We start from the raw sequence: 16,923 nt of genomic DNA, 5'->3' as shown, positions 1-16,923 counted from the left end.
GGATCCCTCATCTTCGCCTCCAGCCTCTGAGTCCTGGACTCCACCTCGGCCCTCCGACCCTGCGGCTCCACCCCGTCTCTCAGCTCCCTCGTCTCCACCGTCGCCCGTCGGTCCACCAGCTCCACCGGGCTCCATCGTCCCTCCGGCTCCGCCCTGGTCAGTCGTCGCCTCACCTTCACCTCTGGACTCCACTCCTCCGGCTGCACCTCGTCGCTCCGTCCCTCCGGCTCTGTGGACCTCCTCCCTCCCGCGGGCACAGCCTCGGTCCTCTGTCGCTCCGGCTCCGCCGTGGACCTCCGGATCTCCGCCTCCGCCTCGGACGCCAGAGCCTTGGGCTCCGCCTGGGCCCTCCGGATCCTCGGTGTCGCCCTGGATCATCGGCTCTCCGTCTCCGCCTCGGGCTCTACCACCACCTGCTCCGCCTCCGTCGGTCGGCCCCATGGTGTCGTCAGCCCTTCCTCCACCATCATGTTCCATCATGGCTGCGGTCTGGGTCTCACCTGGCTCCTCCTGCTCCAGCTCTCTCCTGTCTCCTCCTTGGCTCCTCCCCCCATCATCACCTCCTTGGACTATTCCGTCACCACCCTGGACTCCATCTATTGCCCTCCTCCCGGGAGTCCGTCCTCCGCCGAAGCCCCCTCCAAAGACTGTACATTTCTTTTTCCTGTTTGTCGGCGCGAGGACGCGCCTTCCGGGAGGGGGAGGTAATGTCACACCCCTGGACTGATTAGTTGGTTTCTCCCGTCATTTCCCCCTGCTGCCTTGAGTGTTTTGGTATCGCCCTAATTGTCTGCACCTGTGTTTGTATCAGTCTGAGTGTATATATAGCATGTGTTTCCCATCCTTCCTTGTCGGACGTTGATGTTGCTACCCTGTGTTCCTGTGTCTCCTGTGTCTCCTGTATTCCCTATTGGATTTATTAAATACCTTCGTTTATGTTACGTCGTTGTTCGTGTGCTTCGTCTGAACGTGACAATATGCATCTGTTGTATCTTTGTATGCATATTCAGTAAACAGAATATGCATACAAACCAAGTCAACTTTCACAACAACTTCACAATAGTATCAAATTCAAATTCTGCAGCTCTAACAAGTCAATAGTGTCATTATCCAGCTCAAGAAAGTTCATTATTGATTCAGATCAGTTGTATAACTGTGTCAAATTCAAAATCTGTATAGACCCGGTCCTGGACGTTTAGCTCCAATCAAACACATCTGAACCAGCTAATCAAGGTCTTACTAGGTATACTTGAAACTTCCAGGCAGGTGTGTTGAGAAAAGTTGGAGGTAAACTCTAAAGTTTTGTGACCCCTGCTATAGACAGTGTATACTGTATGTGGGTCGTTCTTCAGATGTGGTGGCAAATGAGAGGCAGAATTTGTAAAAATTTAGTTTGTTTGTTTGTTTTAATCACGTATTGCTAGTTTAATATGCTATATCCATTAAAATAGAAGCTTAATTTAGATTTTTAATAATTTTAATCAAACACAGGTGACACAGCCACTTATGTCTACGGTGTTACCTGGAAAGCCGGTAACACCACAGACCAATTGGCCTAAATCCAGACTTTTCTAAAATGGAGGTTGCCATCAGATGATTTCAAGATCAGGGAACATTTTGGAAATACAAATAGGTGTGTATTTATCAAAATTTTGATTAAAATATGTCAGATCTGCAAGTTATCACCATAACACCACAGACACTAATGAAGTATAATTGTAAAAAAATCTAGCTAACTTTAAGAAAATTAATAATAAAGAATGTACTCACTATGCACCCCTCAGAACAACCAGCACCTGGGGGGTGACATCCATTGTTGTAACACCACAGTCATGAATTTGGGGGACACAACTTTTTAAAACAATTTAATAAAATTGTACATTTTAAATAAGATCGATATTCACAATATAACCACTTTAGTTCTGTTAAAAATGTTATATAGTTGCAGTTACATTCCATGATACCTCTCTGAGGTATGGCGGGAACATGCATATTTTGTTACAAATGCAAACTCAATGTCAAACTCAATTAAATATGTATTTTAAAACAAAAATGTAACTATTAACAGTGCACAAATTGTGTTTACCCTACAGAATGCAAACATTTTATGATTTATTGGTATTTAAAGTTAGGGTTAACAGCAGTTATTTCAACTGCTGTTAAGTAGAGGGACACCACTTGCCACCACAAATAAAGAATGACCCATGTGCGTATGCATGTATGACAAACTCTTGTGCACTCCACTGCACTATGAACAAGTATATGTATTTGGCTAATTACTTTATGTGGCTAGTTAGTATGTGTGTAGTTACTATGCAAAAATACCATTTTTAGAAGGGTTCAAATAGTGTTCAAAGAAGTGTTTGCTTTTGCAAGATGTGTGTGATGTTTTGCATATTGAGTGTGTTTTTTGTGTAAGCATTTAAACTGTAATAATAATTTTGCTTGATTACACTAACTGATGCACTATATTGTAATTTAAGAAAAGGGCGTGTTGGTTTTATCAAGGGTACACCTTTTTTTCTAGGTTCAGTTATCACATCTGACTCAGCACTGGTGTTTCTTTCTAGGTTCAGTTATCCCACCGGATACAACATTGGTGTTTGATGTGCTTTTGCTGGATTTGTGGAATAAAGAAGACAAGGTTCAAATTCGTACTCTTCACAAACGGCGGAACTGCAAAAGGACAGTGATGCCCAGTGACTATGTTCGTTATCATTACAATGGATCTTTGTTAGTGGGAAGCCTGTTTGATTCCAGGTAGGCCAAAATAATAACAAAACTCTAATTTAATTATATGTGCTAAAGTTTAATTATATGTGCTGTTAAAATGAAGGGAACACTTCATAAATTGGATTCAAGTTGGAAATCTTTACTTCCGCATATACGTTGTGTAATGCGTTGAGAACAAATTGATGTGACAATGGTCAGTGAAAACCAAAATCATTACACACTCTGGCTACGTGAATCCTGACATTGTCCCACCTATGAAACCCAGGGCCCACTGCACCAGTGTAAGCTCTGACAGTGTGTCAGAAGATTTCATCCTGGTACCTAACAGCAGTAAGGGCATCATTGGTTAGCACGTGGAGGTGCAACCCTCCAAGGATATTTCTTCCCAGACCATCACTGACCCATTGCCAAAACAGTTATGCTGGATGATGTTGCAGGCAGAGTAATGGCAGCAAAATGGCAGAGCTGCCATTGTGTTCTCTGGCAAATGCCAGTCAAGCTGCACGGTGCTAGTCGGTGAACACCTCAAGTCCTCATGCCACCCTCATTGAGTTTGTTTCTGACAGTTTGGTCAAAAACATGCACATCAGTAGCCTGCTGGAGGTCATTTTGTAGGTCTGTAGCAGTTCTTCTTCTGTCCCTCATTGCACAAAGGAGCAGATACCAGTTCTGCTGCTGGGTTGTAGTAAAAGTCTATAGAATACCAAAGACATGTCACTCATATAGTTTTGAATGGGGAAAAATGCAACGTTCAATATGGCAGTTCTATCGCAGGAGGCCCCACCTTCAGAATAAAAAAAGGGCCAATCGCTAATCAGTAAGGTCAGTGCGTCACTGCAGCTGCCGTTAGAAGTCCTGGTTGCTATAGAAACCGTCAGCGTTCTGAGACGTGCGCTTTAAACTGTGCATGCGCACTGGCTGGTCTAGGGTGGCAAAGGGGTGGCATGGGGTCTATGAGGGGTGGCAACACCAAAGCAAGCTCCCATGCATAGTTTTAGGGGATTTATAGTCTAACATACGCAGTTGTGTTCATAGATGATTAGCATTAAGTAATCATACCAGGGGTGGCGAACTCCGGTCCTGGAGAGCCGCAGTTCTGCAGATTTCAGCTCCAGCTCTAATTAAAACTCACCTGCCTGTATCTTTCTAGTAACTCTTCAGAGCTTGATTAGCTTGTTCAGGTGCGTTTGATTAGGGTTGAAGCAAAACTCTGCAGGGCGGCGGCTCTCCAGGACCGACGTTTGCCACCCCTGATGTATACAGTTTAAAATGAAAAATAAATTACTTTTCCATGTCCATCATGGCACCAAGTCAATACACAAAATAAAAAACTTCAACAGGTTATAAATGTTTCTGAGCTTGTATCACAAAAGGCATGCAATTCTGTTAAAATGACATAGGCTACTTACAAAGTATAAATCACGTTTAATTGCAAGTTTAAGAGCGACAAAAATATGAACTTGGTATGCATCATAATACAGTACAGTAAAAAAAATCAGATTGGTGTGTCATCAGTTTTGCTACTTAATGTTTAACTTACTCATTGTTATACATTTTGAGAAATGTGTATTTTTGGAGAACTGAATTAATGGTTTGGGAAAATGGGCCAACTAAAATCAGTTATATTTTGTTAACAATCGAGAAAACTTCCAATACAACTAGATTCATACCTAACTCTGCTATTAGTTTCCGTGATCTGCGTCTTCGTCGGATATGGCAAAAAGGCCTATATCCATAATGAAAGTGAAACGAGCGGACGGAGAATTGGATCACCAAAACATTACGCAATGATTTTCAGACAAATTCGGACGGGGTTAGATTTCTCAGAGGAGTTCTGAGTTAGCCGAGAAACAGCAAGTATCTGATTCGGTAGTGAACTGGGCCGCGCTTTGTGTTTTTGACTCAAAACCAATCGGTTCATAAGAGTCATTTGTTAATAAATCCTCCTACACTGAGCGCACTGCGTGTGCGTGCAACCATTTTGCACAGTTCATTGAAAGACGTGTTTGCCATTATTTTGCATTATGCTGCCGTCGCCATGGCTGAAAAGTAGCACATGAAACACTACTTACATTTATATTTTATTCTGAGATAATCTCGGGGTGGCAGGTGTGGCCACCCTGTGCCACCCTGGTAGATCCGCCTCTGACACTGAGCAAAAAAGAAACAACATTTATGATACAGTTGTCTTAAGATTTCATTTGGCGATTTTTTTGTCCTAAGCTTGGTGAACCGTTTTGGAGAATTGGATATTTCCCCATTCAGAGACTGGAGATGCCCCAGAAGTGTTTCAAAGGTAGCCGCCAAGTGAAATGCCTTAAGAGGACTTAAGAGGTTGGCACCCATCTACGGCCCTGTCCAGTTCTCCTTGTGTAATGGCCTGTTCTCTCCTCCATGCTCTTGAGACTGTGCTGGGAGACACATGATACCATCTTGCGACAGCACGTATGGATGTGCCATCCTGCAGGAGTTGGGACAACCTGTTTAACTGATTGGGCTATTAACAAAGCTCAAAACTAGAAACAAATCAGTCAGGAAGGATAAGGAGAGAGCAATTGTCTGTGGTGACCACCTATACCTACAGGTGAAACTGATTCACAATCACATGTGCTTCCTAACTGCACAAATTGATATCCCTGAATTTGAATTGACTTGGTGTTATACTGTGATGATGAAGTGTTCCCTTAATTTTCTGAGCAGTGCATTTATGGTTTCATATTTTTGAAACCTTACAAACTTTTGATTTAAAATGTGTAAAAGTTAAAGAGTTTAAAACAAATTTGTCTTTAAAACCAATGCCACTTGTTTTGATATTTTGTTAAAGGGGACATTGGATGCCTATTTTCCACAAGTTGATATGATTCTTTAGGGTCTGCATGAAAAGCTATAACATACTTTGGTTAAAATTTCTCAATGGTAGCGTAAAACAACTCCCTTTTTTACCTGGTCAAAAACAGCTCTGTTCACAGCAACCCGTTTCGGTGCATGTCCCTATTAAATGATAATGAGCTACTGTTCACCCCACCCCTCCCTTCTGTGAAAAAAAAAAAAAGTTTACTCATTTCTTCTGGAGGTGAAGCTGTATCACAAACAGCTGGTACTGATACATTGTTCAGGAACGACTTTTTAGCAAAACCTGCTTTGTACTGACCCTCGTTTACGAAGCAGTATGGTGTAAAATGATTTGCGCAAAAATAAACACATTTAGCTAGATCGGGGGGGGGAGCACATTCCCTTAAAAGACAAAAGTAATTTACTGCATCCTCAGTGCCTCAGATGTTGGGAGTACATGACGACTGCTATGTTCGTTATTGCATGCAACAATAAAACACCTTAATCGCTTAGGAGACATTCTTGTCTACTCCTGCTCCGGTGTCGAAACAATGGCAGACTGTTTACAGCTCACTCAGGACGGGTCTATGCTAAATGGCAGAGTCCATCAACAGTCGTGGGAGGGGCCTGTGCAAAGTGACATCACTTTGCCCGGAATCTGTGAACGGCTTGTTCTGAGAAAGTGCTTATGATTTGTGGTGATTTAAAAAAAAGCACTGGGTGGATTTTTATCATTATTTTTGCAATTGTTGCATTGGCTCGTGGTTAGATTACGTATTGATTTTAAAGTTCTTATGTTAACGTACAAGGCACTGCATGGTCTAGCTCCTCAGTACTTGGCTGAACTTTTAATCCCCTATACATCTAGTCGCAATTTGCGATCTCCTCATAGCGGTCTTTTAGTCATTCCTAAAACTTCAGGGGGGAGATCGGGCATTTTCATCTTATGCCCCCAAATTGTGGAATTCTCTCCCGGCTGACATTAGGGAAGCTAATTCGTTAAAAATGTTCAAATCTTGTCTTAAAACTTTTTACTTTCGTCTTGGTTTTAACTGATTGTTATTTTGTATTTTTGTGTATTACTTTAGAATGTTGTGCTTGCTTATGTTGTAAAGCACTTTGAGAAAGGCGCTATACTAAATAAAATGTATTATTATTATTATTATTGTTATTATTATAGTTGTGTACACACACTGCCAAGACACATTTAAGTTCAAACACCATGTAAAAGTGAATTTTGCATCCGATGTCACCTTTAAATAATACAAACACTTTATTTCAATTTTTATTGTTGCTCAAATTGTCCTGGGACTTTCTGGGACTACTGTATATATGTAATTATTAAATGGCGAGGGAATGTGCATGTGCTTTAAAAAAAAAAAAAAGTCTAAAGCACATTTAAAAACAGCCAAAGCTCACCAAAGTGCTATACATAAATACCAGCAAGTATTAAAGAAAAAAAATGTGATGAGGAATATTTATTTAATTTAACTTAATTTTATTTTATTTTTGCTTGTAAATTATCACAGCCATCTTCGAAACTCAACATACAACACATATGTGGGGCAGGGCAGTCTCATCAAAGGCATGGAGGAAGGCCTTCTGGGCATGTGTGTTGGAGAGAGGAGATCAATTATTATCCCACCATTCCTGGCTTATGATGACAAAGGATATGGTATACTTAAAGATTGCTGTCAAGATTGATATAAATTGACATAAATTGATTGATATTTACTCATTTATTATACACACCTCATTATACATTTATTTTTACTGTAACTTATTATTATTATTATATATTTCCAGCCGTAAAACTCACAATGTGTATTTAAGTGAAGTGTGACCATACTTTTGCAGTGTAATACTTTTTATATTTTATGGGTAAATATGATCTGTTTAAAGCATAGTCTAAAGAAACTTCATCCTTAGGTACAAAGGTCCCTCCATATGCAACTCTAATTTTTGATGTGTTACTGGTGGATGTGTTTAACGTGAAGGATGACGTGAGAGTGGAGGTTCAAAAGATCCCACAGCCATGCCGGAGAAGGGCAGTGGCGGGAGATTTCATACGTTACCATTATAACGGAACCTTTCAAGATGGCACCGTTTTCGATTCCAGGTCAGTCTGTCATCTAGAAAAGAGTTGAATTTCATATAACAAGGTGTATTACAAATGTTTGTGTTGAAGTGCTGCCATTAGCAAAATGCAGATCATCTCTTTTTCACAAGACTGTTGACACATATCAAACTCTGTATTTTTTGAGGCACAAGGTTTGACATTACTAACTTTTTATTGCATTTTTCTCAACATCCTCAGTTATTCTCGAAACAGCACTTACAACACGTTTATTGGCATGGGCTATGTGATTGCTGGCATCGACAAAGCCCTGCAGGGGGTATGTGTGGGTGAGTGGAGACGAGTCACTGTGCCGCCTCATCTGGCCTATGGAGAGACTGGATCAGGTGACTATTAGAAGGAAATCAGAAGAGAAGAAAAAAGCACTGGAACCCTTTCATTTACATAATGCAACCTTCTTGTGTTTAGTTTTAATAACTTTTTCAATGATCTGATATAAAATCTGAAAACATTTCATTGTAGGCATAAAGATACTTTACATGTTACATGCCATAGTTCGCTGTGTTTAATCTGTTTGCCATTGTAGTTGACTTTTTTAAAAAAGAGGAATGAGACAGATGCGACTGTATTTTTCTCATTCTGTTCGCTGTGCGTTCTCAGGTGAGCTGATCCCAGGATCTGCCGTGCTTATCTTTGACCTGCATATCATTGACTTCCACAACCCTAAAGACCAAGTGGACATCAAACTGATCTACAAACCAGCTGACTGCAACCTGACAAGTGCTGCAAATGACCTGATTATGTACCGCTACAACTGCTCTCTGCTGGATGGCACACGTCTCTATTCTTCGTAAGTGCTCTCCATTAGCACCATGTGGTTATTTATTATTTTAACAAGGTGACTACTGATGGTCAAGCATAGTTTAACTGAGGTTCAGAAATCAGCATGACATTTGTTTACAATGATTCCTAATTTGAATATGTTACCTGCTTTTCAGTTTTCTTATATTTGCTGTTGTGTACAATAATTGTTATTGTTGTAATTGTTATTCTGGGGGGAAAAAAACAAACAAAAAAAACATTAATTATGTATTATTTACAGAGATGACTACCCAGAACCCCCACGTGTCACGTTAGGCCAAGGGAAGTTGATCACTGGTCTGGATGAAGGTTTGCAGGGCATGTGCGTGTTAGAGAGGAGAGAGATCACTGTGCCGCCCCACCTCGCACACGGCACCAATGGAGGTCAGTAACCAAACTGTCCAAAAAAAAAGGTTTCAGAAAGTCAGTTCAGTTTTTGACATTATGTTGCAAAGTATTGTTCCAAAAGTTTTGCAAAAAAACTATGCTTTCTGAAATCGCTATTTTGCTGAAGTGGCGTATTTATATCCTGGACTTAGAATTCTAATCCCCGAACAGATGCGATGAGCTCAGTACAACCAGACAAATGTTAAGAGAAATACTGACTATATTTATAGATGCACATCAAATTATATTTAAGGTCTATATTTGGGTTGCAAATATGTTTGAATATGTTTATATTCATACAGGTATTATAATATTCTTGTGTACATGGTTGTTTTAAGTATGCCAGTCTACAAATGCATGTTTTCTGTTGTCATTTCTCTGGAGTTTCAAGATGCTGCCAGTATGCTCAGTTATTAGTTTTATTACTACTTTTTCCACAGTACTAAATAGGAACTAACTTTTCTAGCCTTCAACAAAGCGGAAAGGGTCAGGCAATCCTCAGTGCTTATAAAATGTTCGTTTAGGGCAGGGCTGGGAAACTTCGGTCCTGGAGGGCCACTGTTTTGCACTATTTTTAGAGTTCAGGACTAAGCCTAATTAAACACACCTGAGCAAGCTAAGCAATGTGTAGTTACCCAGTGCTGGTTTAGGTGTACAGTCAGGATGTTTCAGGTCACATTTATATTTAGTTTTTACATTTCTTATTTAGATTTTTAAGACATTATAAAATCATCATAATAACAACAAATATACTCTTTGTCAAAAAGATTTCTTTATTGTATGGAAGTTTTTTTTTTTTTTTTTGCAATTATGACACATTATTACAGTCAAACCTGAAAATGGTTATGCATGTGTATATGTGTGTATGTCACAAAGCTGACCTCCATGCCCCAGATGCCTTATGGTTAACCCCTTTTTGATAAAGACACTGACATATAATCGGATGCCCATTTTCCACAAGTTGATATGATTCTTTAGGGCCTTAATGAGAAGTCTAAACATACTTTGGTTACAATTTTTCAATGGTATGTAAAAAAAAAAATAAAAAATTAACTTTTTACCATGTCAAAATCAGTCCTTTTCAAAGCGAGCTGTTTTAGTGCATGTTCATTTAAATGCTAATGTGCTCTGCTCACCCCACCCCTCTCTTCTGTGGGCCAAATGACGAGCCAAATGTTTATTTTAGCCGTATTTAGCCACGAAACTTGCTAACTATCACAGTAAGAAAGGTGATTTGCGACTTCCTGGTATGGCCGCAAGCTAGTGGGTCACGTTCGAGCCTGCTCTCTACAACAATCCTGTCTAATCCTTATACTTGAACCAAAAACTCTCCGAAACTGTGGAATTGACGCAGAAATGCCTGGCACTGGAAGAGGCAGTAGAGATAAGCCTAAATCAACAACGCAATCCAAATTAACAAGCTTTGGAGCGCATGGCGCAGAGCAGCCAACTAGCAGGGAAGCTAACACTACGAAGGACGCTAATGCTGCTAGCACAGAAGCTAACGGAGGAGATGTGAACAATGAGGCGCTGATTCCACCCAGCAAAGACCAACAGCTCCTGAATATGGCTAAAGATGAGATATTGGGAGAGATACGCAATTTGAAAAGCGAGTTCACCGGAAGATTTGTTCGGGTACTTAAAGCTATAGAAGAAACAAGAAAGGAGGTGACTGAATGTACAGAGCGGATGGCTGGGGCAGAGGTGCGTCTGTCTAACGTGGTAGACGAGCAGGTCGACTTGAAAGCGGTGGTCGAGAGCTCACAGACAAGAAATAAACACCTTGAGGACAAAGTGGTCGATATGGAAACAAGATCGCGTTTGAATAATCTGAGGCTGGTGGGTCTCCCTGAAAATTCTGAGGGATTTGACATGTGCGGCTTTTTGGAGAGCTGGTTGCCAGACGCGCTGGAGTTAAACCCAATGCGTCACCCTTTAGTCCTGGAAAGGGCCCACCGCATCGGGCCAAAGAGAGACACCAATACCTCACCGAGAACGGTAATCATGAGATTTCTTAACTACAAGCAGAAAGAAATCGTACTAAGAACTGCCAAAACAAAGAAGGATATCTTCTATAAGAATCAGCGTGTGAAGCTGTTTGCTGATGTCGCTACGGAGGTGCACAGGCAGCGTAAGCAGTTCGATGTTGTTCGTGATTAACTGCGTAAGCTAGGAGTGAGGCATGGCATTCTTTCCCCAGCCACGTTGGTGCTGACATATAAAGAGAAAGTCCACAAGTTTACTTCCCCAGCGGAGGCCAAAATCTTTACCCAGAAGATCCAAATGGAAACGGTAGAAACAGAATGACTTATGTGAATAGGTACTGCCACTGCCAACTACATAGTGTAGGTATTTTGATAAGGCATTACCGAAGTTACAAATGCAAGTACTGTTCAAAAAGGATACATTACTTGAATACAGTTGCAGGTGAACGTTGAGACAATAGTTCAGATTCTAGGAATCTAACGATGTTCGCGGTTGGAAGTAGTGTATTTCAGGGGTTCACCCAGTTAGCTGGGTTGGGGGGTTTTGTTGTTGTGATGTTGGTGCTGTTCGCAGCATTTAGCTCTAATGTTCTAGTGTGTGTTAACTCTCAGACACATATATATAGTGTAAAAATAAGACTATTGTATGTTTGTTTAGATGACACAAAAATTTGAAATTAAATATACTTCCTGGAATTGCAGAGGCTTGGGTACACCTAAAAAGATTAAGCAGGTTATGAACAAAATAAAAGATCTTGGCTCTAAAATAGTCTTTCTGCAGGAAACCCACACTCTTGAGGAGGAAAATATCAGAATAAGCAGGAGGTGGCAGGGATCGCTGTATGCATCATCATTTACATCAAGAGCCCGAGGTGTAATTACACTGGTTCATAAATCGGTGCCTTTGCACGTTACAAATATTATAAAAGATAAATTCGGAAGATACTTGATTATTCAGGGATCAATTTTACATGAAAATTTCAACTTAGTGAATGTGTATGGACCAAATATAGATGATGATCGATTCTTTACAAATTGATTTCTAACCATTTCTTCTCTCTTAGGTAAAATTATTATTGGTGGAGATTGGAACTGTGTTTTGACTCATCATAAAAGCAGAGAAGTCATACAGAATTTTATGAAGGAGTTACAGATGGTAGATATTTGGCGACATCAAAATCCTATTGATATTACATACTCTTGTCACTCTAAAACATTTAACACATACTCCCGCATAGATTACTTTCTGATTTCGGTAGACTTGTTGCCTAATATGGGAGATTGTTTCTATGATAGTATAACAATTTCAGACCATGCTTCATGTAACATAAAATATATTCATAATGATTTATTGATAGACCCTCCTAGGTGGTGCTTACATCAAAAATGGCTCAAGGATGAATCTTTCGTAGGATATGTAGGGAATAAAATTGATGAATATTTTTGTTTAAACACAACACAGACCACAGCTCGTATCAAATGGGATGCCTTTAAGGCTTGCATAAGGGGTTATATCATTTCTTATACCTCTTCAAAATCTAAAGAACAGCGCAAGAAAAGACAACAGTTGGAAGAAAAAATAAAGTATTTGGAGGAGCAACTGTTTAGAGATAAAAATTCACATGTAGAAAAAGAGCTGTTGCTGTTAAAAGCACAATACAATAAAGCTACAGCGGACAGGGCAGCCTCTAACATACTTAGGATAAATCAATCTTTTTATGAACAGGGAGAAAAGCCGGGTAAGATTCTAGCATGGCAAATAAAACAACTGGAAACACAAAAAGACATAACAACAATAATAAATACAAATGGGGAGACAATTGTGGATCCAATAGAGATAAACAAAGAATTTAGAAATTATTATGAAAAACTTTATGATTCTCAGGACCATACAGACCTAAACACACGAAAATTATTTTTAGACAAATTAAACATACCAACTATCACAGAAGAACTTGGCCGACAATTAGACTCAGACATTAGTGAAGATGAAATAATCAAAGTAATTGACAACATGAGCACAGGTAAAAAAGCTGGACCTGATGGGTTTCCAATCGACTTTTATAAAAAGTTTAAAGGAAAGTTGGTAAGGCCAATATTGGAAATGTTACAGGAGGCTTTTATAGCTGGGGACCTCCCTAACTCAATGGCCAATGCATTAATTATCTTATTGCCTAAGCCTGGAAAATCTAGGGATAAATGTGAGAATATGAGGCCAATAAGCCTGCTTAATTCAGATCTTAAGATAGTCAGCAAATTACTAGCAACTCGTTTACAGGAAACCCTTGCATTGATTATACACAGGGATCAAAATGGCTTTGTTTCAGGTCGACAAGGTCTATACAATGTTAGGAGGGTTCTGAATGTTATTCAAGCATTAGATAACACTAAGGATATGGCCCTCCTCTCTCTGGATGCTGAAAAAGCGTTTGATAGAGTAGAATGGGCCTATTTTTTTGATGTGTTAAAACGATTTAGATTGGGGCCAAAATTTCGAAAATGGATACAACTATTATATTTACACCCAACTGCAGAGATTCTAACAAATAAGAACGTGTCTAAACCAATTTTAGTTAAACGTGGCTGTCGACAGGGATGTCCGTTATCCCCGTTGCTCTTTACTTTAGCAATGGAGCCCTTGGCTATAGCTGTACAGTCACATTCACACATATCCGGAATCACGGTTGGTCAGGTAGAACACAAGCTGTCGCTATATGCAGATGATATCATCTTATTCCTTTCACAATTAAATACATCTATTCCCGCTTTGTTAAAATTAATAGATGGGTTTGGTCATATTTCAGGATATGTAATTAACAAATTAAAATCATCAATCTTGTTGCTAGATAAAGGAGAGAGAGAAAATCCGCCTGTAGCCGTTTCACAATTCAAATCAGTTTCTAAATTTAATTACTAGGAATACTTATCCTTCCAAATTTAGATTTAATTGTTCAGCATAATTATGAATCGATAAATAACGAAATTAGAGATAGTATTAACAGATGGAGTCTTCTTCCCATGTCCCTTATAGGTCGAATTAATATTTACAAAATGAATATACTTCCAAAATTGTTGTATGTTTTTCAGAACATTCCCTTGCCACCCCCTGCTGACTGGTTTAAAGCATTTAAGAAACTGCTTCTTGATTTTATATGGTCAAACAAACGTGCTAGAATAAGACTGTCACTACTCCATTTACCCTACGATGAAGGAGGCTTGATGTGCCCAAACATAGAATGGTACTACTGGGCAGCTCAGCTCAGATCTATAGGGTGCTATTTTTGTAAAAATGACCCTCCCCAGTGGACAGAAATGGAAAGTAACATCTTGATACAGAAGTTAATTTGATGAAGAAAACTAAAAACCCAATAGTTAAAAACATGGTTAAGGTGTGGTATAATGTTAAAAGGCACATTAAAGAACCAGTTATTTTATCACGGCTAACCCCAATTTGGGGTAATCAGAACTTCTCCCCGGGGAGAGCCGATGCAGTGTTTAAACAATGGGCTTTAAATGGATTGGAGAAAATTCAAGATCTATATCCAACAGACTCAGATAACATGATGTCATTTGACATGCTTAGACACAAATACAATATTCAAAGAAAATATTTTTTCAAGTATCTCCAACTTAGAAGTTATATAGGAGCAAAACAAAGAAATCTATTGAAACCACCCAAATCTAAGTTAGAAGAAATGATAAGTGAAAATAGCCTTAAAAGAGGAGCAATCTCACAATTTTATAAATTACTATTATCACACTCCCCAGATAATTCAACCTTGAAATTAGAAGCTTGGAAGAAAGATCTGCAAATAAATTTGTCATTAGATGAGTGGCAAGTGGTTTGCCGTAAAGCACATAAGCAAACTATAAACTCTCGGTTGAGATTGTTACAGTACAAGTGGCTTATGCGTGTTTATGTCACCCCTGCCAGATTAAACCAATAGAATCCAAATATCCCAGACATATGTACAAAATGTGGAGACGAAAAGGGTACACTCTTCCATTGTATTTGGGAATGTAGAGAAATTAAAATATTTTGGGGTAAAATAAAGGAAACGGTGAAGTCTATTATTTCTAAAGACCTTCCTTTGGAACCTTCCTTTATAATTTTAGGTCTATACCCCAAGCACATAGGATATGCAAAAAATTAGAAACTATTTATTGATATTTGTTTGTTACAAGCTAAAATGTTGATTGCACTACATTGGAAATGTATAAGAAGACCAAGTATTGGACAATGGGTTAAACAGATGTTGGCTACTCTTCCATTGGAACGTATTACATACTTGTTAAAAGGAAAAAAGGACTTGTTTGAAAGTATTTGGAGACCCTTCATGCTTAATTGAAGATCAAGAGGAAGAAGATGGTTAAGAAATATTACTCATTCACTGACCAGCTTGTTATGAGTTGGTTGGTCCCTGATATCTTGTGTCAAAGGGCATTATCGATAGTATATATGGTAAAATTGTATTTTGTGTCTGAGAGGATGTTCTGTTGTATGTCATTTAAATACTAAAAAAGACAAATAAACATATTGTTGGGAAAAAAAAAGAAAGGTGATTTGCAAAGATGCATAAAAAACCCTTATACTCACTTCTGCTGTTGGTGAAGCTGGATCATTCACGCAAACGCAGACGCATTTATGTAGATCGCTGGGTGCATTTCCTTCAAAAATAAAAGTAACGTTAATCCTCTGCATCTTCAGAGGCTACGATGTCGGGAGTAAATGAGGACTGCTGTGCTCATTATTACATTCAACAACCGAACACCATTTGCTCAATTTGGAGACATTCTTGTCTTCCCCTGCACCAGAGTCAACACAGTGGCCAGAGTCGGACTGTTGTGGATTTTTATGATTATAGGGTGGTTGTGTACACACACTGCCAACACACATTTATGTTCAAACAACATGCAAAAGTGAGTTTTGCATTCGATGACCCCTTTAAAAAAAAAAGGTAAAGAGATGTTGGATGCGCACACACATACACACCATCGCCATCTTGCTCTATTAAAGGACCCAAAAGGATTTTACTTATACTGCGCCCTTAAATTATGTACTCTTTTGGTGAAGAAAGTGTACACACTTTTGATTGTGTAGTAAAAGAGAAGGCAAGCTTTAGGACATACTATCATGTCACACAACTGCTCTCCACAATTCACTCTCCACATTAGAGTGAGCACGGATCCACACTTCAAAAATCGACCTGAAATACCCATGCTCACCCATTTAGGTGTAGTGAGTGAAGATCCTGAATATTGAGTCCTGCCTGAGCCAAGGATTATGTCTGTCATTTCTCCACATGAAATTTGAAATTAGAATTTTGTTTGTTCTTCAAAGTTTTTCTCCTTTTTGAATTTTTTTTTGGCACAAAATAAAATAAAATAAAAAAAAACAAGGAAAACTGGCATTTAATGTCCTCCACTCTTTTGAGACTCCTTTTTTTTCTAATAGTATCCCCAGTTGCTTTCTGACAGTATGTTTGCATTTGTTCTCCATCGTGTATGTGTTGTGGTGTCCCTCCATCATTTCTGTGTGTGTTCGGCATTGTGAAGGAGAGAGAAACTCACTTGTTCATTTCTTAAAAGTGATTTTGTGTCTACTTCACTCTCATATGTAATTAGGGTAACACTTTATAATAACTTAGATTAATAAATCATTAACAAACATAATGTTTAACTAATCAGTACTTAATATATATTCACATATCTAAAAATTTGAGATAATGTGCTTGCTAATGTTAACTAATCACCTTATTAAGATTACCAACTCATTAATAGATCATTATTTAATGTAAATTGAAATGCCTACAAATGTCATCAAATTTTCAATTCATATGATCATGCATATTTTAGGTCTCCTCTTCTCAAAGTCTTCAAACAATTTTGACATGGTTTAATTATTAAAATCTTCATTAATAAATCATTAACAAACATTATATAATGCTTTACGGATCATTAGTTAATATTTACAAATGTCATTAAACTTTCAATGCATTTTAAAAATCTACAAATGATTTTAACAGAAATTATACAATGATTACGTTT

General features: G+C 38.9%; 1 protein-coding gene across 1 annotated transcript in view; it reads left to right on the top strand.

Annotated features, from left to right (window-relative positions):
• The window catches only part of fkbp10a (FKBP prolyl isomerase 10a), a 52,841-nt gene that overhangs the window by 32,559 nt on the left and 3,359 nt on the right, over positions 1–16,923 (top strand). The window contains exons 3-8 of the mRNA XM_051104246.1: positions 2,571–2,760; positions 7,095–7,240; positions 7,495–7,684; positions 7,883–8,028; positions 8,303–8,492; positions 8,745–8,887. Of these exons, the coding sequence (XP_050960203.1) occupies positions 2,571–2,760; positions 7,095–7,240; positions 7,495–7,684; positions 7,883–8,028; positions 8,303–8,492; positions 8,745–8,887 (1,005 nt within the window). The remainder of the gene's footprint in view (positions 1–2,570; positions 2,761–7,094; positions 7,241–7,494; positions 7,685–7,882; positions 8,029–8,302; positions 8,493–8,744; positions 8,888–16,923) is intronic.

Source organism: Labeo rohita, unplaced genomic scaffold (genome assembly GCF_022985175.1).
Source record: "Labeo rohita strain BAU-BD-2019 unplaced genomic scaffold, IGBB_LRoh.1.0 scaffold_66, whole genome shotgun sequence".
In the NCBI taxonomy this organism is placed as follows: Eukaryota; Metazoa; Chordata; class Actinopteri; order Cypriniformes; family Cyprinidae; genus Labeo; species Labeo rohita.
The sequence above is the reverse complement of the archived record's forward strand: the minus strand, read 5'-3'. Positions and strand labels throughout refer to the sequence as shown.